Consider the following 25,412-nt stretch of genomic DNA (forward strand, 5'->3'; position numbering starts at 1 on the left):
AGCCTGGGTCCACCAAGTGGCGTAGCATGGGGTGGTTGTCCAGGGCGTAAAATTGTTAGGCGGTGCAAAATCTAAACACCTAGTTCTGCCTCAATACAGCTGTGTGTTTCCGTTGCTGGGCTCTGTTGAAAACGGCTTCTCCATAGGAACCAGGAAGTGACCTCTTCAGACAATGGAACGACCCTACTTTTCTTATCTCTGTTGCTGCAGTCTCCTGGATGATGCAGATACCGCTAGGCAGTTGAATGCACATGTGTACTCTGTTTGTTTCCCTTCGTCCCCACCTCCATGTGGTCCCGGGCACTGGCAACCCATGCTACGCTACTGGGTCATTGTCATTCCACAGCAAAGGAAGTTTTCAATTTGCATCTGGCCATTCTAAGCCTTTCTAAGAACTGCAATACATCAGAATGTGAGGAGGGGAGCTGTGTCTGGTAAAGTGGTAGTTAACCAATACAACTGCCTTTGGTCTCACCCCCTTTGTAACCTGCTCCAGTTTCTGGTTTTGGATTCGTAACTTCTTTGGGTTGCTACTGAACAAAGGTTGGCTAGAAACTGAACCAATGAATAAATGTTCTTTAAGGCTGTTCCTTGCCCCTAGTTTTCTCTCGGTTCAAGCTCTCCTGCCGGCATCTCTTGTGCAAGAGGAAATTCCAGGCTCTTTCATTCTTCCAAGTTACTAATGAGAGGGATACATTCCATTCAGCCTACTGCGTGCACATCGTACAATGTTGTGTTTTTTAAAAAACAACATTCCGAAGTAATTTTACAGGACGTTTCATTTGCACTACAGTGTTTTCTGTGGGGCATTCTGGGGTCTTATAGGGAGGGAGGGGTGGATCTGTCAATTTCAGTTTCTCTTACTTCCTCATTTTTTTCAACATTGATTTCAGTTCATTTCCATGTCAGCTGGTGATTTTTTAAAAAAGCTTTCATGTAAACCCATCAGTACTTTTGAGCGAATTTCTCCTAATCCCAATTTTTCATAATACATATTTGCAAAGCAATTTCCCCTAAAACTCGGATGGAGAACTGCACAACAAAACTCAGAGAAGTGCAATTTTCGAATCATACTAGCAGTGGCTTTCCATGTTTTTGGACCAGGAATCTCCCCTATGTCTACTTGGAGATGCTGTGTGGTGAATTCTCTATTTGGCCTTATCCTCTTTTAAAGCCATCCAAGGGTCTGCATTGTGTGAGCAGAGCAGAATTTCTTTTCCAGTCGCTCAAGACACCTTTTGGAACTCAACCCTTGTTATTTTTTAACATTTCTTTTCCAACTCTCTGATACCACCCCCACCCCTTCAAAAACAACAACTCTTAAGGCATCTGTAAGAGAAGGAATTAATGAATGATAGAAGGAAAGGGGCTGTAGGAGGAGGAGATGGAAAGTAAAAGTGCTGGATTCAGGGCAGTGCAAATGGTTTCCTTACAGTGAGTCGGGCCAAGGGGCCCCAAAATATTATTATTAGTAGTAGTAGTAGTAGTACCTGTACTTGTCCTCCGTTCTTCCCCAATAGCCTGTTGTTGGGAAAAACTGAGGGCACAAGGAGAAGGGGACAACAGAGGACAAGATGGTTGACAGTGTTCTTGAAGCTACTAACATGAGTTTGACCAAACTGCGGGAGGCAGTGGAAGACAGGAGTGCCTGGTGTGCTCTGGTCAATGGGGTTATGAAGAGTTGGACACGACTAAATGACTAAACAACAACAAAAGTAGTACCTGCTGAGAAGATCCATTTAAAAAGCAACTTATTTGTGAAAATAAGAAATATTGTGTGTGTGTGTGCACGCGCCAAATTTTGCCCTCACTCAAGGTGCCATCATACCAAAGTCCACCCCTGAGAGGAGGAAAGGGTCAGAGGGAAGCGACAGGTGGAGGGGGGGTCTGCTGAGAAGGACAATTCAAAGAGGCCCTCAAAAAAGACCTGGGGAAACGTGGGAGGAGGTCAAGAGAGTTAGGCAGTAGGCAGAGGAGTTAGGTATGTTGAGTCGGGAACATGATCTCCTGTTCCTCATTGAATGATTGCATGTTCCTCCTTGCAACGTTCCCTAGATAAATATGACTGTTGGTTTCAATAGTTGTTGTGTTTTGTCCTGGGTGGATTCCAGGCTAATAAATCACATTCTTACTGTTACCAGCACAGTCCAGCAGATTTAAGGAGGCATCTCCTCCTGCGCTATTCCTCTTGTTTATTCAAGCGTTTATAAGCTGCCTCCCAATGAATGTTTGCCAAGCACTGTGTGAGGAAAATATTAAAAGAACAACATATACAGTAAAAATGAAGTAGGCAGAATCGAACGCACCTGTCTTTAAAACATCAAATTATGAGGTTCAATATCAGTTTAAAATGGTTGAATCATATTTCTTGGAATGCCCTCAATGGCCTAGGTCTTCAGCTGGTGGTTCGGGAGCCACAGGTGGGCTGTGAGGCCTCACCAGGTGGGTCACAGCTAAGTTGCTGCCGCCATGTTGGATTCTGGCTAAGGCTGACTAGGCCAAAGGAACACTATTTGCAATGTCTAGGCTAGGACATATTCATCTGACAAGACACACATTTCTTCGATTACCATGAGTGCTGCAATATGGCACGAGAAAAGCATAAGCCATGAAAAAACAACATATTTCTGGCCAGCCACATCTCCCACCTTCCTTTATTTAGTCTAGTTTTATGGCTTTCTAGACTTCTCCTACAGTGCAAAATCACTGGTTTTCAATAGCTTTTCAGCTAAGATTAAGTGTAAAAATCACAGTATTTTTTCCCTAACCGTTCCCCATCAATTAAAAAATGCATTAGGAAATTATCAAAGGAAAGAGAAAATTTCAGTGTGAGTCTCATGGGTGGCATGCAAGCTTTTTGTTTTGCCTTGCTGCCTTTTTCGGTGGCTGGGAGGTGTTTGTGGGTGTCCTTTCATTCTACAAAGCCTCTTTCTTGTGCTCTGCACTCTGCAGCCTTCCTGGGTGCCCATGCTTTGATGAAAGCCCTGGAAAGAATGTCATGATGAGGTAATTCCTCCCATGGGGCTCTTTCAACTCAGGAAGCTTGGGCAGTTGGGGAGGCCTCAGAGCACCAGACAGAAAATTCAGTAGAAAGAAACACACACACTCACATTCGGCCACCACACAATGGGAAGCCAAATTCAAAACACAGCAAGGACTGAAATTCTGAAAAGATTGCACCTTTGATGGAAAAGGGCCGAAAGCCTCTTTGAAATGGGAAGACGACTTTGGAGAAATCAGAGTTCAGCAGTGAGGAGGTGGTGCTTACAGCCCTTCCTGAGGCCACTCAGGCAGCAGAGAGAGTAGGATTTCTGCCTCCTGCTAAGAACCTCCCATGTTTTGGTTCTCTGGTGAAGCAACCCAGGAACATCCTAATGATAGGCTTTCTTGGTTTTCTTTACACCCGCTTTCAGCTTACTCTGTTCTCGGTGCAAAGGCATGCTCAAGATGCATTCTTCTTTGGCATAAACTGAAACAAACCCATGCAAACATTCCCCATATTGTCCAAAAGGGTTTTATTCATGCACATATTTTGCTCTTTAATAAAGTGCATCTGCTTAGCAGGAGCAAGACAAAGGAGGTTTCACAGAAGGGGAAGAGTGCTCTTGTGCTTGCGAGATTCCCACAAGCATCTGTTTGGCCACTGAGAGAACAGGATGCTGGACTTGATGGGCCATCGGCCGGATCCTGCAAACTCTTCTTGTATTCTTATGCCAGTGGATGCAATCCCACTCCCCACTCCTGTTTACTGAACACATAACAGCTTGATTTTTATGATGTGATGTGGGGACAGCAAAATGCCGAATGTGAAGAAGTCAGAACCTGGAAAAGTACTGATACCCACTGTGGTGGAAATTCCAGTTGAGGGCTGCCATTTTGGGCAACATCCCTATGTCTGATGCATAGCCAGGTGCTTAGCTTTGATTCTGGGTGGGATGAGTCAAGGGAAGCCTGCTCATTACTCTAGCAACCTCTTGTCTCTCCTTGATGGAGGGGACACAGCCCAGGTCATGTGTTTTGCATACGCATGGTCCCAGGCTGAACTCCTGATTCCTTTAGCTATAAGGATCTCACTCAGGTGGTCTTTGTCACCCCTGCTATCTGTGCTAGAAGAACCATTGGTGTGACTCCATATAAGGCAGTTCTGCATAGCCTTGAAAAAGGACGCAGTCATGAGCCAGAACTCTTCTATTTCACAGAACCATAGAATTGCAGAGCTGGAAGGGACCACTAGAGTCAGCTAGTCCGAACTCCTGCAAAGCAGGAATCTTTCGCCCCAAATCAGGACTCAAACGCATGACCCTGAGATTAAAAGTCTCATGTTCTACCGACTGAGCTATCCCAGGGAGGTCTTCTATTTGAAGGATGGAAGCTCATTTTAGTAGAGAGGACTTGGGCTAACTAAGTAGTAGCTTGTGTGTGCGTGTCCAACAACATTTGAAGGTCCACAGATTTTCCAGCTCTGCCAAAATATTATATAAAAAACACCGGACCTAGGTCTAGCATCTCAACAGTTTCTGTCTCCAACAACTGTTAATCATGCGCATGGAAATCCATTCCCCATGCTTGTCATATAATTCAGTGATCAGACGCAATTTTGTCCAGCATCTCTCTCTGACACTAGCGTAACTAGGCCAGTGGCTGTCAACTGTGACACAGTTGCGTATTATAAACAGAAATGGGTCAGGTAGGGAGATCAGCGATTGAGGAGGTGATTATGCACGTAGAGAAGTTACAGGATCAAAAGGAGGTGGAGACCTGTGCTCGAAGGTATCCACACAGTAACCCGTTTCCGAAATATGTTGGCTCTGTGTGGACACTGCACCATAGGAGCTAACACCAGGAGCCATGGGTGCTTCAGAAGCCACATTAATATAATTGTGGGGGCCGGGCACCCACAAGTCAATAAGAAAAGCTGCCAGTGGCAGCAGTGCTGTCTCCAAGAGAGAAGCAGTTCAGCTCCATCCTCCTTAGCCAGTGAGCAAGGCATCCTTTTCCCGGGAGTAGTGGGGGCTCAAATATGAAGGCAGAGGCGTGTGCAGTGTGTGCATGTGACGCCACATGTCCACATTACGGTGGTGGGCACCTACAACCCTGAGGGCGAGTTAGCACTCCTGCAATGCACCATGAAACCTCCACAGAGAGGATCAACACTGAATCAGCTCGAACACCTTTGTGGCTGGCATGATCTAGCTGGGTAGGCTTGGGGGGGGTGGAATTGACCAGGTGGGTCCCATGTAGTAATCTGTCTTGCAGGACAGAATGGTGCCTACCGCCTTGAAGGAGGCAATGGTATTTAAAAAGAAAAACACATTGGAACCGGGAGTTTGTAACACCAACCCCCACCCCACCCCAAACCAAATAATTGCGTGAGAGATAATACTTGAAACCCATTTCTACGCATTTACCATGTGAGTAAAATCCACTCTCCGTTAAAAGCTACAGACGTTCTTTTTTGTGGCTTCAAGGGGGTGTTCCTGTCATTATCTGGCTTACTGTTTTCCAAAAGGGAAGAGGGCTTCCTGCCCCCCACCCTCGGCCCCATAACAAGAAGTAAAAAGCCTCTATCTGTACAATAGACCTTCTTGTTTTTGGAAGCTGGTCTATTTGGAGAGCTTTTAGCACATGGCGGTAATTTGTCAGGAAATGGAGGTGTTTCTTGACAGAAGCAGCTGCTTTTCCAGTGGGTCACTATAATACGGCTTATGAGGCCCTATTTCCCATCACTGTAATGAGGCTGAATGATGACTGCTGATCTCTGGAGAATGCTTTGAATATGGCAGGAAATTGCTTCCCTTCCAAAAAGCGAAAAGGAAAGAAAAAGCATCAAATTTCTGCGGCTGGATAGTCAAGCCAAGAGACCGATTTGCACAGCTAATCCGTGCTATAAACGGCAACAGATAGCACAAGGAGTTTTCACCCCAGTGGCAAAGTTAAAAAGAAGAACCCCACGCACACGGAGGTTGCTCAGAGATAACAGGGAACCGGTTTGTGGACTTTCAATGAGCGCTTGTGAGGAGGGAGGAAAATGTCCCCCAAATACAGGGTCACGCAATCCTACCCACCAGCTCTTTAGCTTAACAAGATAAATATAGCTTTCCCTCTAGGTTTGATGTTTTTTGGGGGGGCGTTACACTCCAACCCTGTTGAGGACTGTAGAAGGAAGGGCAGTATCTCAGTGGCGGGGCATGAGGAATGTTCCACGTTCAATTCCCGGCACCTCCACGTAGGGCTGGGAACATCGCCTGCCTTGAAACCTTGGAGAGCTGCTGCCAGTCCGCGCAGACAGTACTGGGCTAGATGGACCAGTGGTCCCACATGGTACAAGCGAGCTCCCTTTGTTCCTAAGCAAATGTTTTATATCAGTCTCTCTTCTGTATTTTAAAACTCGCAGCCTCTTTTCCAGCTTCCATAGTGCTCTGCTGCATGAGGAACTTCACATGTAAACAGGAGCACACTTAAAGTTTCCTGACGTTACAAAACACAAACAAGCAGCTGCATCGCAGTCTTGGGTGAATCACTGGCAAGAGCACCAACCATTCAGTTCTCTCTTGCCCCTCTTCTAGGTGATTGGTGCTCTTGCCACAATGATCTGCTACAAATAACTGATGCCTTTGCCTGCGGGCGACTGGTGCAATCTGAGCAGGGCTGTATGTATCGAGCTCTGATCGCAGGATAGGGCTTTGGCCTGGGTGAGGAATGGCTCATGCTATGGATTGCTCCTGAATGCCCAAACAGCAGCCGCTCGTGCAACGATCCAAACCAGCTTTCCTTTCTCACAAGCGAGTGTCGCCGTTGACGGACGCCTCTACGCAATAGGTCTCTCCTTTGTTCAGTTCAGGCGCTGGCAACTTGGCGGCAGACAGCTCACAGTTTTGGGTTGCCGTTGCCTCTTCCCCGCCTCGTCTGAATCGCTTCGCAATTAAAACGCAGAGGACGATGTACAGGAGGCAGGTTGCACCTCTTATCGAGAGAAGGAATCCCACATAGACGTTCCTAGGAGTTGGGTAGACAGAACAGCTCAGTGTAACAGAACTTAAAGAAGAACAAAAGATGTCATTTAGCCAGGCTAGGGCCATTCCACTCCTCCAATGGAGATCACTTGGGGGACACCCCAATTTGACGTAGGTCTTGGGTGTTCTCATACAATAGAATCATAGAGTTGGAAGAGACCACAAGGGCCATCAAGTCCAACCCCCTGCCAAGCAGGAAACACCATCAGAGCACTCCTGACATATGGTTGTCAAGCCTCTGCTTAAAGACCTCCAAAGAAGGAGACTCCACCACACTCCTTGGCAGCAAATTCCACTGTCGAACAGCTCTTACTGTCAGGAAGTTCTTCCTAATGTTTAGGTGGAATCTTCTTTCTTGTAGTTTGGAACCATTGTTCCGTGTCCGCTTCTCTGGAGCAGCAGAAAACAACCTTTCTCCCTCCTCTATGTGACATCCTTTTATATATTTCTCTGCTAGTTGGCTTCACCCTTAGAGACACCAGAGTGCTATTTGCGTGGCTTATCCCAATGCCTATGGCCAAAACCTACACATCTGTAACTAAAAAAGTTGTGGCCTTATTTGATCCCATAAAACCAACATCCTGCGTACTGTCTAGTTTGGTGGTTTTCAACCAATGTGCCGTGGAACCCTGGAGTGCCTTGAATGATGGTCAGAGTTGCCGTGGGCAACGCTGGTCTCTATCCCTCTTTCCTTCCCTCCCTCCTGTGATACCCTCTTATGTCTCTGCCCCCAAAGGCTTGCTTGTCTGTTTGTTGCAGCAGCCCTGGCTACAACCTCGCCAGGCAAATGGTCCTCTGGGGCTGGCCAGGGGGTGCTTCCCAGGCCCCTATGGGGCAGTGTGAGGAGGCACCTCTCTTTGGGGCGGGGGGGGAGGTCAGAGACCAGGGGTGGCAGCAGCAGCTGCCTGGAGGACTCCCAAGGAGAGGGGAGAGGAGAAGGGGCTGAGGGAACACTCTAGGGCATGGGTAAGCAAACTAAGGCCTGGGGGCTGGATCCAGCCCAACCACCCTCTAAATCCGGCCTGTGGACAGTCTGGGAATCAGCATGTTTTTACATGAGTAGATTGTGTCCTTTTATTTAAGATGCATCTCTGGGTTATTTGTGGGGCATAGGAATTCATTCATCTCCCCCAAAATATATATATATAGTCTGGCCCCCTACAAGGTCTGAGGGACTGTGGGCCGGCCCCCTGCTGAAAAAGTTTGCTGACCCCTTGCTCTAGGGTGTTTGAAAAGGGGTGAGGGGCTGCCGGCTCTGCAGACAAGGGGTGACATAACTGGGCTCCTGAGCCCCACAGGGGTGCCGCAGAAAGAATGTAGTTGGTCAAGGGAGCCATAGACTCAAAAAGGTTGAAAACGTCTGGTGTAGTTATTTAACTCCCAGAGAACCAGGTGGTTACAGGGCCTTGACCCACAAACAGTGCAACAAAACTTAAGGAAGAACAAAACAAGCCATTTAGGACTTTCGGGGGAGGGGTGACATACTTAAGAATTCAAAGCAGTTCATGGTTAATCTACCCTGGAGAAAGTGGGGCAGGGAAGGTATCAAAGGAACTCATTCTGGAGAGCTCAGTTGGTTGGAGTGTGGTGCTCATAATGCTAGTAACCCTTATGGGACAGCCACGTTGCAGGGGGGTTGGACTAGATGATCCTCAGAGTCCCTTCCAGCTCTACAATATGATTCTATAATGACCAGTTGGTTTCTTCTATATGCAATTAACCCAGCAGCTGCCAATGTGGGGTATTGGTTGCAGTGCTGGACCAGGACCAGGGAGAGCAGAGTTCAAATTCCCACCTAGCCATGAAGCTCATCGAGTCACCTTTACCTACCGCTCACTCACAACCTCTCCTTCCTCACAAGGATAAAATGAGGATTTTTGTTCTCTGCATTGTGAAGTTGTATGAAAGGCAGCATCTTAATATATTATCCCAATAAATAAATGAGAATAAAGTGTTGTTGTTTTTTGAAGCTTCTTTCTTGGGACAGGCTGGGAGAAGCAAGCGATATGATTGAGACCGTTTAAGAGGTTTAGATACAGGGAGGGAAACTAACTTCAACTGCCTTGCATATTAGTAAGATGAACCAACCCTCACGCCTTAAACAAATGCCATAGGAGTTTCCTCTCCCCTGAGAAAGGAGCCAGTGTAGTGTAGAGGGTAAGAGCAGTAGACTCGTAATCTGGTGAACTGGGTTCGCTTCCCTGCTCCTCCACATGCAGCTGCTGGGTGACCTTGGGCCAGTCACACTTCTCTGAAGTCTCTCAGCCCCACTCACCTCACAGAGTGTTTGTTGTGGGGGAGAAAGGGAAAGGAGAATGTTAGCCGCTTTGAGACTCCTTTGGGTAGTGATAAAGCGAGATATCAAATCCAAACTCTTCCTCTCGGTTTTCTCACGCTGAGAATGCTTGCACGAAAACAGAGAGGGAATCTCAGCTCCCGTTGAGACTCACCTGAACATCTCTGTGCTGTACGCTCTGCAAGACCCCGATTCGCCACAGCTTTTCACACCCCATTTCAAGCAGGTTGTATCGATCAGAGCTCCAAAATAAAGAGGCGCGGGAAGTCCGCCTGAAAAGAAGAACCACCACATGCAGAAAGTCTTGAGACTTACTGTATTTTTCGCTCTATAAGACACACTTTTCTCCTCCTAAAAAGTAAGGGGGAAAGTGTGTGCGTCTTATGGAGCAAATGCAGGCTGCGCAGCTATCGCTGAAGCCAGCACAGCAAGAGGGAGAGCTGCGCAGCACCTCTTGTTGTGATGCCTTCCCAGCGATGCACCATGAGGGATGGAAGGAAGCCCTTACAGAGCCCCTTCCATCCCTCATCCTGCTTCGCTGGGAAGCCAGCAGACCAAGAGGTGCAGTGTAGCTCTCCCTCTTGCTCTGTTGGGTTCAGTAGAGCAGCGCAGTCCCTCTTCAGCGAAGCGGGAGGAGGAAAATAAGGGGCTCCGTAAGGGGTAAGTCTGATCCTCCGTCCTCCTCCCTCTTCAACAACATTTGATTCGAATTTTTTTTTTGTTTGTTTGTTTTCCTCCTCTTAAAAACTAGGTGTGTAATATGGTAATTCCTGACTTTTCCAGTTTTTTAAAAAACAACAACAACAAGGGAGATAAAGTACAACAGAGGCTGACCCGGAAGAGAAGGAATCTTTGATATCAGTGTGATATATATGGAAAAACTCCATCCCCACTGCTCTACAGACTTTGTGTCGTCTTTGCCCTTAACTTTAGAACACACTACCTGGAAGCCTGTTTAAAGCAGTGGTTGCCATCGTGATGACCACCCATGGGTGCCTTTGTGCCTTCAGAGGCCTTGCCTGGGACCCACAGCATTCCCTCCCCAACCCCCAACCCCCTGGAATTAGCCTTCCAAAAAGCAGTCTATTGTAGGATGTCAGAACCCTGCCTGAAGCCCTGGAGAGCAGCTGCCAGTCAGTGTAGACAATACTGAGGTATATTGGCCAACGTAGAAGGCAGCTCCCTTTGTTCCTTACTATGTTTCTGATCTTCAAACAAAAGGAAAGGGAAGAAACATTTACCAAGTGTCCTTCCACAGAAAGCTTCGAAGCCAACAGCAAGGGATTTTAATTCTGGAGAAACCGATCTGGAAAAAAACAGGATGCAGAAGTTCAAAAAATTCCCTTCGACATTAATCAGATACACTTTGCTACAATGGCTGCAGTCCAGAAACACTGAAATAAACGGAATGTCGTGGCTCAAAAGGATATGGGGTTGTGCAAGCTGCAGAGCGTTAAATAACTGGAACTGCAAATTTTCAAGGGCAAGACTTACACCTCTCTTGTTAGAAACCAATCAATCCACTGGAATTAAAGAGGCCCAAATGTAGATTGATCCAAATGTGCAGAATTTGAAAATCCACACAATAATGCTGTTGTTGTTTTGTTCCATGTATTTATTTAGCAAGATTTATATAATGCTTATTTTTTTAAAAAAACAACAACTCTAAGTGCTTTACACAAAATGGTAATAATATTATTATAAAATATAAAAATATTTTTATTATTTTATTTTATTATAAAATAAAACACTTTAAAAAACAACAGTCTGCGTAATGAAATTATCAAAATATAGATAAAATCTACAGCTTTGAGAAGAAAGGTCTATGATGAAATTTCAAACAGATTCCTCCCAGGCTTGGAACATACATTACGTGGCACTTGTAAAAGTGTTAATTCCACAAATCCAAGTGCTTTAAGAGGCATGTGTGGGATAAGTCAATCCTTCCAGCACATTCGTTCCAAGCTCTTGATGTCTTTATACATTAGCAGTAACATCTTGATTTTGTCCCAGTAACAAAGCAGCAGCCAGTCTAGAATTTTCCCAGTAGTGATGTATGGAAGTGAGAGCTGGACCATCAAGAAGGCTGATTGCCGAAGAATTGACGATTTTGAATCCAGCAAGGGTTAAAATCTAATAGAGGATGCAATTGTCGGAATCGCCAGGCCAGCTCCTTGGTGACTTAATAGTCCTCTAAGTATGGGTCCGTATAGTAAAAGCTATGGTTTTCCCAGTAGTGATGTATGGAAGTGAATGCTGGACCATCAAGAAGGCTGATCGCCGAAGAATTCATGCTTTTGAAATATGGTGCTGGAGGAGACTCTTGAGAGTCCCATGGACTGCAAGAAGATCAAACCTATCCATTCTTAAGGAAATCAGCCCTGAGAGCTCACTGGAAGGACAGATTCTGAAGCTGAGGCTCCAATACTTCTTCATGAGAAGAGAAGACTCCCCGGAAAAGACCCTGATGTTGGGAAAGATGGAGGGCACAAGGAGAAGGGGACAACAGAGGACGAGATGGTTGGACAGTGTTCTCGAAGCTACTAGCATGAGTTTGACCAAATTGTGGGAGGCAGTGGAAGACAGGAGTGCCTGGCGTGCTCTGGTCCAGGGTGTGACGAAGAGTCGGACATGACTAAACGACTAAACAGCAACAAAGCAAATTGGCAGACACTGCAAATCTTTGGGAGCAGAGATGAAATATGTTCCCACTGCAGCCTTCTACACTAACTACACTTTCCAGACCAAGTGTAATGGAACAGAGAACAATTTAGCCGTTGCCTTGTGCCAGAGCCTTGAAGAACACAACTAAAAATGACCAAAACACCCAATATTACTTCAATAGAAGTAAACGTAAAAAACAGAACACAGCAAACCGGCAGCTTAAAACAGCAATAGGAAGCCCCACCACAGGCCTAAGCACCATGGTGACAACCAACACTAGTGGAACCAGACTGAAGAATACCACCACCAGCAGTAGCAAATAAAAGACGTTAAAATCATTCCAAGGCTTGAAGCAAAAGGCTCTGCCCAGTGCCCAGGAAAGATGTCAAAGTGAACACCTGGTGGGCCTCTTTGCTGGGAGCCACAACTGAAAAGGCTCTGTCTCATGTCGCAAGCCTCCTGGCTTGCCTCTTAACTATTGGTGCTATTTCCAAGCATGTCTGAGCCGGGGCAGCTGGGGAGAGGCAGGCAGACAGACAGGTAGAAGAAGCATGTGGTGGGAGGCAGGCAAGCATGCAAAAACTTCTTGTGAGCACACAGGGAGAAAGAGGCAAGTGGGGAGTTGTGAAGGGGAAGCCTGCACCCGGTTGTGCATGGCAGAAGAAGATGCGCTCCACAGCAATTCAATCCTATCCTCTAAAGAACACCTTTGAATATGAACCTTAGGGCCCTGGTAGTTTTGTAGAAGATTTTTGGAATCCTGATTGTAAATGCCTTTAGGAAAAGGAGAGCCAGTGTGGTGTAGTGGTTAAGAGCGGTAGTCTCGTAATCTGGGGAACCGGGTTCACGTCTCCGCTCCTCCACATGCAGCTGCTGGGTGACCTTGGGCTAGTCACACTTCTCTGAAGTGTCTCAGCCCCACTCACCTCACAAAGTGTTTGTTGTGAGGGAGGAAGGAAAAGGAGAATGTTATCCGCTTTGAGACTCCTTCGGGTAGTGATAAAGCAGGAGATCAAATCCAAACTTTTCTTCTAGCAAAACGGCTTTATTTTGTCCTAGATTTCAGCTGCAAGCATTCAGATTTTCAGTGATGCACCCCCAGCCAATGTTGGCTACAATTATTATTATTATTTTCAAGCAGAAATTGGCACCTTTTTTGCAATCCAGGGGCATTCTGCAAAAGCAACCGCTGAAATACAGGAGATTTGATGAACTATGCTGCGGAGCTGACCTGCCCCAAAACTTGAAGGAGACAAACAGGGGGATTTTTAAAAAAAATGTGCTCACCTGAACATAATCATGTACGTCGGAGTTCCTCCCAAGGAAAAACCAAACGCAAATAAGAATGTCAAGGCTAAGAAATAAGGGAAGCTTTTAGTACAACTATCCCTTGGGCATTGACCCAAAACTGCCGATAGATTTCCAGGACCCGAAACTCCCACACAACTGCAGTTGTGAAATACCTGTGAGAGAGAAGAGGGTGTGCGTCATTATCAGGGTGTCTTGCATTTTTTCACATTCCGCACCTCCGCTCCCTGTGGATTTTCCCCTGTGGGCAAAACATGTGGTACAAGATGTCCTGAACCCTCTGCAGTCTATCTAGTTGAAATGAAATACTTTATTGTCACTTGTACAACTTGTATACAGTGAGATTACACAAGCACCCCCACTCAGCTCTCTTAGTCTTAATTCCCCTCGTTTACTGACGCACACACACCAAACCCAAAAGTCAGTTGCCCTAGGCACAGAGGCTTGTAATTTCTAAGGAAGGGAGACTACCAAAGACTTTTTTTGAGATGACTGACACCATGGACTTGATTGACATTTGGAGAACGAGGAACCCTCTGGAAAGAGAGGGAACCTTCTTCTCTGAAGCAAAAATGACATGGACCAGAATTGATCAAATTTGGATTTCTAGCAACCTGGCACCAAGAGTTAAAAAAACAGAAATCTGCCCAAAAACCTGCTCCGACCATAATGCAGTAAAGATGGAGATGAAACTAACAACAGCTGGAACCTTTAGATGGAGAATGAATGACACCCTATTTAGAGATGAAGAAATTTACAAAAAGGCCCAAAAAACAGTGAAAGATTACTTTGAGATAAATATGAGAACAGAAGTGGAGAAAAGAATAATATGGGACGCAAGCAAGGCCGTGATGTGCGGTTTCCTAATCCAGCAGAATTCTATAAAGAGGAAAAAACAAAATGAAAGGAAGGAAAAAATCTTGAAACAGATGAAAGAGGGAGAGAAGAAATTGAGATCTAAACCAAAGTCTCAAGAGATTCTAAGAGAAATAAAGTATTATCAGACGCAATATATGGAACTGATGAACCAAGAAATAGAATGGAAGATAAAGCAAATGAGACAAAAGACATTTGAATCGGCAGATAAATGTGGGAAACTGCTGTCATGGCAACTGAAAAAGAGACAAAAGTTGAATACTGTGACATCCTTGGAAATAGATGGGAAACTTATTAATAAACCAAATGAGATAAGTAATTGTTTTCAAAGTTTTTTCAAGAAACTGTATGCACAAGGGCCAACAAATGAACAAGAAATAGAGGAATTCGTCAAAAAATATGGACTATCAAAGATCTCAGAACAAAATAAAAGGATTTTGAATGAGAAAATTACAGAACAAGAAATAGAGGGTGCCATTCAGAATATGCAATTAGGGAAATCACCAGGACCAGACGGTTTGACTGTGAGATACTACAAAGCACTGAAGGAATGGTTAATACAACCATTGAAGGAAGTATGCAATCAAATTTTGGAGGGGAAAAAGGCTCCCGAATCGTGGAAAGAAGCATTTATCTCACTTATACCGAAAACAGAGGTTGGGAAAAATCAAGTGAAGAACTACCGCCCAATATCACTACTAAATGTGGATTACAAAATATTTGCAGACATTTTAGCAAAGAGATTTAAGAGAGTATTGGTAGAGGAGATTCACAAGGACCAAACAGGCTTTCTCCCAGGGAGACACATGTCAGACAATGTGAGGAACATTATAGATATTTTGGAGCTGTTGGAGGTGGATATTAACAAAAAGGCAGTTTTGATTTTTGTGGACGCGGTGAAAGCCTTTGACAACATTTCTTGGAATTTTATGAAGAGGAATCTCCAAGGGATGGGGGTAGGCCAAGGTTTTGAAAATGGTATAGGTGCAGTATATTCTGAACAAAGAGCTAAACTAATTGTGAACAGTGTGGTGATGGATGAAATACTAATAGAAAAAGGTACACGACAGGGATGCCCAATATCCCCCTTACTATTTATATCTGTCCTGGAGGTTTTGTTAAATATGATTAGAAAGGACCAGCTGGTTAAAGGAATACAGGTCGGAGCTAAACAATACAAATTAAGGGTATTTGCAGATGACTTAGTGTTAACTTTGCAACAGCCAGAAGCTAGTACCAAAAGAGTTAGAACTAATTGAGATATTTGGTCAGGTAGCAGGATTTAAATTAAACAAACAGAAAACAAAGGTGTTGGGAAAAAATTTAACAATTGAAGAAAAAGATAGGTTTCAGAGTGAAACTGGTTTGGAAATAACAAAAAAGGTCAAATACCTGGGGGTGAATTTAACATCTAAGAATGTGAATTTATTTAAAGACAACTATGAAAAATGTTGGTTAGAAGTAAAGAAGGATCTAGATATATGGTCTAGGTTGAGACTTTCCTTGTTAGGCCGAATTGCTGTTATCAAGATGAATGTATTGCCGAGAATGCTGTTCTTGTTCCAGACGCTGCAGATCCTGGACAAGATGGACTGTTTCAAGAAGTGGCAGAAAGATATATCTAAATTTGTCTGGCAGGGCAAAAAGCCCAGAATAAAATTCAAGATTTTAACTGATGCAAAAGATAGAGGGGGCTTTGCCCTGCCAGACTTAAGACTTTATTACGAATCAGCAGCATTCTGCTGGTTGAAGCAATGGCTACTTCTTGAGGATACAGACATTTTGGATCTGGAAGGGTATGACAATAACTTTGGCTGGCATGCGTATCTATGGTACGACAAGGCAAAGGTGTACAAAAGTTTTAAAAACCATATTGTTAGGAAAGCATTGTACAACGTTTGGAACCGATACAAAGATTTGTTGGAAAGTAAAACCCCCAGGTGGTTGTCACCAATGGAAGCTAAGGCAGTGAAAAAACTTAACATGGACTCTAATTGGCCAAAATATTGTGAAATCTTAGAACAAGATGGTGAAAAGTTGAAGCTTCAAAGTTATGAGAAGCTAAAGCATAAAGTTCGAGATTGGTTACATTATCATCAGATAAATGAGACATTTAAACAAGACAGGAAACTTGGTTTTCAGAAGGAGAGGTCAAAGTTAGAAACAGAATTGTTAGAACCCAATACTAAGAATCTATCTAGAATGTATAATTTGCTGCTGAAATGGAACACACAGGATGAAACGGTGAAATCAGTCATGATTAAATGGGCACAGGACATTGGTCATGATATTATGTTTGCTGACTGGGAACAGTTATGGACCACCGGTATTAAGTTTACGGCATGTAGTGCCTTGAAAGAGAATATAATGAAAATGATCTACAGGTGGTACATGACCCCAGTCAAGCTTGCAAAGATCTATCATCTGCCCAATAATAACTGCTGGAAATGTAAGGAATCTGAAGGAACTTTTTGCCACCTTTGGTGGACCTGCCCAAAGATTAAGGCCTACTGGGAAATGATCTATAATGAAATTAAGAAAGTCCTTAAGTGGACATTTGTAAAGAAACCGGAGGCTTTTCTCCTGGGCATGGTCGGCCAACTGGTACCAAAGAAGGATAGGACATTCTTTATGTATGCAACTACAGCAGCAAGAATCCTGTTGGCAAAGTATTGGAAGATGCAAGAACTACCTACTCTGGAAGAGTGGCAGACGAAGGTGACGGAATATATGGGACTGGCAGAGATAACCGGCAGAATCCGCGACCAGAGGAAAGAGACAGTGGAGGAGGACTGGGGAAAATTTAAAGTATATCTTAAAAATTGCTGCAAAATTGTGGACTGATAAGATGTTAAGGGGTAAGAAACAGAGAATTACAGCTGTAAATGTTAATCTTAAGAAAATCTAAAAAAGAGTTAATTAGAAAAATTGATATAAGGGTTGCTAAAAAATGGTAAAACAAGGATGCGGTGAAAGGGAGGTATGGGGAAGTCAAATTTTATTTGTATGTATTTGTTTTTTGAGATATATGTGTTTTCTTTTGTTTTGTTTGTTGTATGTTGTATGTTCTGAAAATCATTAAAAATTATTATAAAAAAAAACCCAAAAGTCAGTTGCCCTGTTGTTATCTTTTCATTCAGCAGCCTAACAGTCCACCGATAGAAGCTGTTCTTTACCCTGTTGGTGCGACTAATCATGCTTCTATATCTTCTGCCCAAGGGCAGAAGATCAAGAAAGTGCTGGCCAGGGTGTGAATTTTCCTCACTCTCCTGAGGCAACGTTCTTCCGCTATTTCATCCAGAGGATTCACGGGACAGCCCATAATATCTTGTGGTGTATTCACCACCCTCTGTAGGCACTTCCTATCAGTTGATGTCAAACCAGCGTACCACACCGTGATGCAGTATGAAAGGACACTTTCTATTGTGGATCGGTAGAAGGAGGTCATCAAATGTTGTTTGACATCGTTCTTCTGCAATACTCTGAGGAGATGGAGTCTCTGTTGGGCTTTCTTAGCGACCTGGGTTGTATTGATTTTCCAAGTAAGGTCTTCACTGAGATACACTCCTAGGAATTTAAAGGAAGAGACTCTCTCCACACAGCCCTCCCCAATGTACAGCGAGGCTAGTTCTCCTCTCTTCCTCCAAAAGTCCAACACCATCTCCTTTGTCTTGCTTACATTAAGGTGCAAGTTAATATTTTACATACTCCGGAGCCAAAATAGAGAAAACTATATCGCATATCTGCCAACTGTCCTGTTTTAAGCAGGGCACCCTGGAATCACAGAAGCCAATCCCAGCTTCTGTTTGCATCCCAAGATATCCCCCCCCTTTTTTTTTTTTGGTCTGGCACTCTGCCACGAGTCCTCATGTCGGAACACCGGACCAAGTGACCCTCACTATGGTGCAAGTCAGCAGTGTTGCCAGAAGGTAGGACCCAAACCAAAGGATTCAAAATACAAGGAAGGCGATTCCAACCAAACTTTAGGAAGAACCTCCTGACAGCAAGAGCTGTTTAGCAGTCAAATGGAAGGTGGCAGACTCTCTTTTATTGGAAGGTTTTAAGCTGAGGTTGGATGGCCATCTGTCAGGGAGTCTCCAGCTGTGATTTCTGTGTTGCAGGACATTGGGCCAAATGAAACTTGGGGTCCCTTCGAACTCTATACAATCCTACGAACGCATGAACCTCTTAAGAAGCAAACCTACAAACAGGTATCTGCATTTACCATATCTTTTCCACTTCCCACTGATGCTTTGCAGCCAGCTAAACATGCGCTCATGTAGGTGACCCCGTTGCTTCCACAAACGGGATCCCAGTGGCTTGCATCACAGCTGCAGTCAGAGTTGCAGGCAGCTAACGATACTTCCTTAGAGGAGGATGGTTCTTTGATGCTAAAGGGAACAGAAGCAAAGCCTTCAGGGAAAAGGAAAACAAGGCCAACACACACATATACACAGTCAGTTGGGTGGGGTACAAGTAATAAATTGCTGTTGTTGTTGTTGTTGTTATATCTGCATTTTGGCAAAGCATGTTTTCTCAAACATAACCCATTTTTGCATGTTAGTTTCACCAATTTATTTTATGCAACAAAATTCATATACCACCTGATAGTGATGAAACCTCGGCAGTTCTCAACCTGTGGGTCCCCAGATGTTGTTGGACTACAACTCCCATCATCCCTGAGCTCTGGCCTTGCTAGCTAGGGGTGATGGGAGTTGTAGTTCAACAACATCTGGGGACCCACAGGTTGGGAAAGGCTGCAAAGTGGTTGACAAAAAAGCAAAACATCAGTAAAAGATAGTTAGCATGCATTCTTACGCACATTTTACCCTCCTATATGCTCTGAGCCCGGTTTTGGCTGGGGAGGGTGGGATATTAATATTATTAATAATAATAATACTGAAATGCATTGTAAAATTCAGAGTGGCACTATGATGGCTGCATGTTAGTTCTCGTCTACGTTTGGGTAAGTTCCAGGCAGGTAGATTCACCAGTAAATGTGAACTCAGGAGACCGTAGATGAGTAGATGATCAACAAGTAGACAGCAGAGGAGCAGGCATGAAGAGACATCTCCAGCAGACGGTACTCAGTTAGATCATTATTCTTTATTAAATTTGTATATCACCTATCATCTGAAGATCACAGGGCAGTTCACAACATAAAATGCACCAACGGTCTGAGTCAGTATAATATAGAATCTCCCACCCCACAGTCCCAAAAATAAATAAGGCAACTTACCCAGAGTAGTTGATGTTCAAGCCAGCCACCTGAAGGTCATTGCAGTTGAATGCAAAGTAAAGCAGATTAAGTAGGAAGGTAATCAGAAAAGTGACACAGGCAAACTTCGCCATAGTTGTGACGTGCATCTTGAACTTCTTGATGATAAAACCTCCAAGGAACAGTCCCACAATTGTAGCAGGTAAAAGCAACACACCTAGAAAAAGAAAAGGGAACATTGACATAGGTTGCATGTGCTTACACACACACACACACACACACACACACACACTCTTACCCCAGCAAGCCAGAAACGCAACAACAAAGAGAGGAGTTTACGTACCAATATAAAAGATGGCGTTTGAAACAGGTATGTTAAATTGCTGTTCCATAAACTTTGGCTCATATGTTATCATGCCAACAACAGAATTGTACAGAAGGACAATGAGGAGTAAATAGACTGGGAAGATAGTGTTTCCAAGTAGCTTCTTCAAAGTGGGGAAGAAATCTGGAAAGGAAATATAATATATCTAAAATAAACATCAGCAAGTGTATTCGCAGAGGAAAGGCTTAGGATCATCTCTATCGTCACCCACGGGATCAAAAGCCATTGCTGATTCTGTCTACTGCTGAGCCTAATTTACATTGCCTAGATTTGTGTGTGTGTGTGTGTGTTCAGATTTGTAACTTCAGATCTGCAGTGGTACCTCAGGTTAAGAACTTAATTCATTCTGGAGGTCCGTTCTTAACCTGAAACTGTTCTTAACCTGAGGTACCACTTTAGCTAATGGGGCCTCCCACTGCTGCCGCGCAATTTCCGTTCTCATCCTGAAGCAAAGTTATTAACCCGAGTTACTATTTCTGGGTTAGCGGAGTCTGTAACCTGAAGCGTCTGTAACCTGAAGCGTCTGTAACCCAAGGTACCACTGTAGTTGCGAATTGTACAGATGGGAGAGAGGAACGCAGTGTGTAAAATGGTTCCCATTCAGCAAATTGTTAGTTAACTCTTCTTAATGAGTTTTGAGTGAAAAATGTTAAGGTTATGATCTAGGTCTGTGGTCAAAATCTGAGAAGACCTCCTTGGAGGATGGAGCCCATGGCAGATATCAGCATGTACCGGGAATCAGGGCAGCTTGAGAGGAATCCTGGGACCACAATTCATGAAGGTACCCCACCCAAGAAACCAGCGGAACTGGGTGACTGTATGTACCCTGACTCAAGTTACTGCTCCTGCATCTGCTTTACATGCAGAAGGTCCCAGGTTCAATCCTTAGCATCTCCAGATAGGGCAGGAAGAAAGCCATGGAGGGCCACCCCCAATCTGTGTAGACAGTACTAGGTGGATCAGTGCTCTGACTCAGTAGAAGGCAGATTCCTGTGTTCCTTCCTGACATGCTTATATGGACATCTGCTTACAAAAAGAGACCATGGAGACCAATTATCTGAATCACCACACATTTTTCACCACAGATCCCATCTGGAGCTGCTGTTTTCAAAATAGTAGGGGTGAGTGCCAGCTGTTAATAAAAGGGATCGTACCCTTCCAATAATATTGGGGTGTATGTTTATGCTTTAAATTGCAATCACCCCAGAATAAGGACACTGTGTTTCTGGTCTACAAATCCCATCATCCCTGAGCACTGGCCATGCTGTGGGAGTTGATGGGAGCTGGAGTCCAGAAACATCTGGAGAGTCAAGTTTCCCTAGTCCTGCTCTATTTTGTTTAAGGAGGTGACCGCATTGCAAAAGTGGGCCACCCACCGAGCCGATTGCTCTTATGAAGCTCAACATTAACTAGAGAAGGAGAGCCAGAGGAGGAGGAGGAGGAGGAGATTCAGCAGTCAACCTTTTGTTGCTTTGGAGATCTTCAGCCGTGGTGGTTTTGGAGATTCCATTTTACCACAGCTATCCTTGGAGTTTCCGTAAACATCACCCGACTTCTTAATTATCCTTTCTTCTCCTTGTTTTGGCAAAGAGTAAGGCAGGAACCAGAAAGGGAAGGAGGCCACGACACTGATGGCTCCACATAACAGTATTCCAAGCCACCAGGCACCAACCCAGCGCACATCCTTAGAATTTATTGTCAGTGTATCTGGGAGAAAAGGACAGAGATTGAACTTTTAGCCTCTTTAAATGAAAAAAAAAGATGATCTACATCTTTTGCTCTACTTTGCTTATTCATCACTGCAGTTCTCAGTTGGCTCCCAGTTTGACCTTTCACCTCTCCACTGTATGGTCCAGCTGATAAAAAGTTAGATGTGGACCTAAAAGATCTAAATTGAAATCACAGCTCAGTCATGAAAACCATGGGTGATTTTTTAGGCATATTGTAAGAACTTCAGAAGAATCCTGCTGGATCAGACCAAGGGCCTATTGAGTCCAGCATCCTGTTCTCACAATGGCCCACCCAATGGGCACAAATGCAATAGCACCCTTCCAGCTGTGATCCATACCAACTGATATTCAGAAATATTCTTTCAGTGTCTCAGTGGGAAAAGGGATTGACCATTCAGCCACAATAGGAATTGTAGCTATGGGAGGAAAATGAAGGTCTCAGCACCGTTAACAAACTACAGCTCCCAGGATTCTTTAGGGGAAGCCATGGCTGTTTAAAGTGCTATAATATTGCTTCAAATGCATAGGGCAGATGGGGCCTGAGAGACAGGCTAAGTGGAGGCATAGCTGTCAACTTTCCCCTTTTCTTGCGAGGAATCCTATTTGGAAAAAGAGAATTTCCCTTAAAAAAAGGGAAACGTTGACAGCTATGAGTGGAGGTAACACTGTAGGAAGTGAGGAATTTAGGAGATGGAGGGTGTTAGCGCCAGAGAAGGGTTAAGAGGATAATATCCAGCAACTGGAGAGATTGTAGGAGAATGCACTTAAAACCACAAATGGGAGTTTAGTTTAGTTTAGCAGGGAGTCTGAGCAGGAAGCCTGAAATTTATTTGTGTGCAATAGTAAATCTTCTAGGAAGTGTCTATGGATGATAATATACAGCTTTCCTCTGATGGAAGAGAGCTGGTTGGATGCTGGGTTTGTCCACACCACAGCAAAATGTGGACCTTCCTGTCTCCCCACTAATGTAAGGACATCCACAAGACATCCTACACACCCCAGTGTTGTCCTGGAACTTCCACCCTTTAAATGCAGGGCTTTTCAATCTTGGCCACTGCAGATCTTCCAAGGATAGGAAAAGCCCACATTCCCAGGGAGGCCTGGGACAAAACTGGGATGGGGAAGAGCGTCCTGCGATCACATCCCCCCACATTAATGGTGAGAGAAAAGAGGGGCAAGTCCACATTTTGGTTCTGCGGGTGGAGAAGCTCTCTGAGAACCTTAATTTTGTGAATTCCTAACAGTCCCTTTCTGCATCATGGGATGAAGTCACTGGAACCCAAAGCCTTGCCCACCTTCTTCAGTCTTCTGATGGCTGTGGTCCTTTGCTGAGACAGAGCTCAGGGCTCCAGAAGGACCTACTGGGGATTGTCTAGGGCAGTGTTTCCCAACCTTTTTTGGGCAAAGGCACACTTGTTTCATGAAAAAAATCTCGAGGCACACCACCATTAGAAAATGTTAAAAAATTTAACTCTGTGCCTATATTGACTACCATATTTTTCGCCCCATAGGACGCACCGCCCCATAAGACGCACCTAATTTTTTGGGGGGAGAATAAAGAAAAAAAAAATTTTCCCCTCCCCAGGCACGGGGCAGGCGCGGGGGAAGCCCAAGCTTCCCCCGACCCCAGCCCCCAGAACAGCCTGATATCCGCAAGCCTAGGGAGCCACACTGGTCTCCCCAGGCTTGCGGAGAGGTGCGTGAAGCCCGGGGGCGCTCTTCAGCATGCACCAGGCTTCGGGATGCAGGCAGCTCTGCGCTACCCTCCAGAGCCCCGTGCGGCTTCGCGCTGGGATCCGGGGGGTGGCGCGGAGCTGCAAGAAGCCCTGGAGCGCAGGCAGCTTCGCACCACCCTCCGGAGCCCCGCGCGGCTTCGCGCCAGGATCCAGAGGGTGGTGCAGAGCTGCAGGAAGCCCTGGAGCCCAGGTAGCTCCGCGCCACCCTCCGGAGCCCCGCGCGGCTTCGCGCCGGGATCCGGGGGGTGGCGCGGAGCTGCAAGAAGCCCTGGAGCGCAGGCAGCTCCGCACCACCCTCCGCAGCCCCGCGCGGCTTCGCGCCGGGATCCGGGGGGTGGCGCGGAGCTGCAAGAAGCCCTGGAGCGCAGGCAGCTTCGCACCACCCTCCGGAGCCCCGCGCGGCTTCGCACCAGGATCCAGAGCGTGGTGCAGAGCTGCAGGAAGCCCTGGAGCCCAGGTAGCTCCGCGCCACCCTCCGGAGCCCCGCGCGGCTTTGCGCCGGGATCCGGGGGGTGGCGCGGAGCTGCAAGAAGCCCTGGAGCGCAGGCAGCTCCGCACCACCCTCCGCAGCCCCGCGCGGCTTCGCGCCGGGATCCGGGGGGTGGCCCGGAGCTGCAAGAAGCCCTGGAGCCCAGGTAGCTCCGCGCCACCCTCCGGAGCCCCGCGCGGCTTTGCGCCGGGATCCGGGGGGTGGCGCGGAGCTGCAAGAAGCCCTGGAGCGCAGGCAGCTCCGCACCACCCTCCGCAGCCCCGCGCGGCTTCGCGCCGGGATCCGGGGGGTGGCGCGGAGCTGCAAGAAGCCCTGGAGCCCAGGTAGCTCCGCGCCACCCTCCGGAGCCCCGCGCGGCTTTGCGCCGGGATCCGGGGGGTGGCGCGGAGCTGCAAGAAGCCCTGGAGCGCAGGCAGCTCCGCACCACCCTCCGCAGCCCCGCGCGGCTTCGCGCCGGGATCCGGGGGGTGGCGCGGAGCTGCAAGAAGCCCTGGAGCCCAGGTAGCTCCGCGCCACCCTCCGGAGCCCCGCGCGGCTTCGCGCCGGGATCCGGGGGGTGGCGCGGAGCTGCAAGAAGCCCTGGAGCACAGGCAGCTCCGCACCACCCTCCGCAGCCCCGCGCGGCTTCGCGCCGGGATCGGGGGGGTGGCGCGGAGCTGCAAGAAGCCCTGGAGCGCAGGCAGCTCCGTGCCACCCTCCGCAGCCTCCTCCAAAGGGCGCCCCGCGCTCCGCGCTGCAGGCTGCCGCCCGCAAGCCTTGCGCGGGGGGGGGAGTTCCCCCAGGCGCCCAAGGCTTGCGGACAGCTGCGCGAAGCACGGGGCGTCTTCCAAAGGGCCCCCCCGCGCTCCGCGCTGCAGGCTGCCGCCCGCAAGCCTTGCGCGCGGGGGGGGAGTTCCCTCTCCCGCCTCCCTCCCGCGGCACACCAGGCAAGGTCTCACGGCACACTGGTGTGCCGCGGAACACCGGTTGGGAAACACTGGTCTAGGGTCTGGCCTGACAATTGCTACCAAGCCACAGCAGAAGAGGACAATTGGCACTCAGCACTCGCTGGACAGGAGAGTCAACGTTAACAGAGACGAAACACTGGATATGATTATGGGTATTTGTTCCTTACCAGTATCTACCAGTCCAATGTCAACCCACAGATTAGCACAGTAGGATCCAAGCAGAAAGCCAGCTGAGGGTCCAAACATTCCCAGCGCTCTCACTATTCCTGTAAAAGATCACACAGCAGCACAGTGACTTATTTACAGTGCATGCAAAAGATTATCTATGAAGAGAAGAGGCGATCTTTGGGCATGCTACTCTCTGCCAGGGTAGAAGGCTGGGCAAAAGTCTGGGTCATCTGCTGTCCGCATTGCAGAAGAACAGGGTGGGGAATCAGAGCGACCTGCCGGGGCCCCTCTCTGCCCTACCAGAAAGCAATCCCAACCTGATCAAAGACCCAGAATGCAATCCTATATATGTCTCATCTGAAAGAAGCCCTAGAAGTTCAGTGGATCAATTCTTCCAGGTAAGTGAGAGTGGGAATGCAGCCAAAAGTCTTTGGGAAATGCTGTGTTGAGACCTTCAAAAGGTGAAGTGGATCTCCATCCAATTACACAGGTGTTGTTGTGTTTGGGGGATGGGGAGTGCTTATTTCCAACTGGGGTTCTGGGGGGAAAGAATGTAAAGGTAAAGGGACCCCTGACCATTA

General features: G+C 46.5%; 1 protein-coding gene across 2 annotated transcripts in view; it reads right to left on the bottom strand.

Annotated features, from left to right (window-relative positions):
- Positions 1–3,498: 3,498 nt before the first annotated feature.
- LOC309378607 (solute carrier organic anion transporter family member 1C1-like) overlaps positions 3,499–25,412 on the bottom strand; it is a 37,021-nt gene continuing 15,107 nt past the window's right edge. For both annotated transcript variants that reach the window (XM_081926983.1, XM_081926984.1), the window contains exons 7-15: positions 24,831–24,929; positions 21,222–21,467; positions 19,719–19,883; positions 19,397–19,592; positions 18,383–18,548; positions 13,261–13,436; positions 10,551–10,615; positions 9,464–9,581; positions 3,499–6,996 (exon numbers count right to left, since the gene is read on the bottom strand). In XM_081926983.1, the coding sequence (XP_081783109.1) occupies positions 6,777–6,996; positions 9,464–9,581; positions 10,551–10,615; positions 13,261–13,436; positions 18,383–18,548; positions 19,397–19,592; positions 19,719–19,883; positions 21,222–21,467; positions 24,831–24,929 (1,451 nt within the window). In that variant the 3' untranslated portion in view covers positions 3,499–6,776. The remainder of the gene's footprint in view (positions 6,997–9,463; positions 9,582–10,550; positions 10,616–13,260; positions 13,437–18,382; positions 18,549–19,396; positions 19,593–19,718; positions 19,884–21,221; positions 21,468–24,830; positions 24,930–25,412) is intronic.

Source organism: Podarcis melisellensis, assembly GCF_964234715.1.
Source record: "Podarcis melisellensis genome assembly, chromosome: 10".
Taxonomy (NCBI): domain Eukaryota; kingdom Metazoa; phylum Chordata; class Lepidosauria; order Squamata; family Lacertidae; genus Podarcis; species Podarcis melisellensis.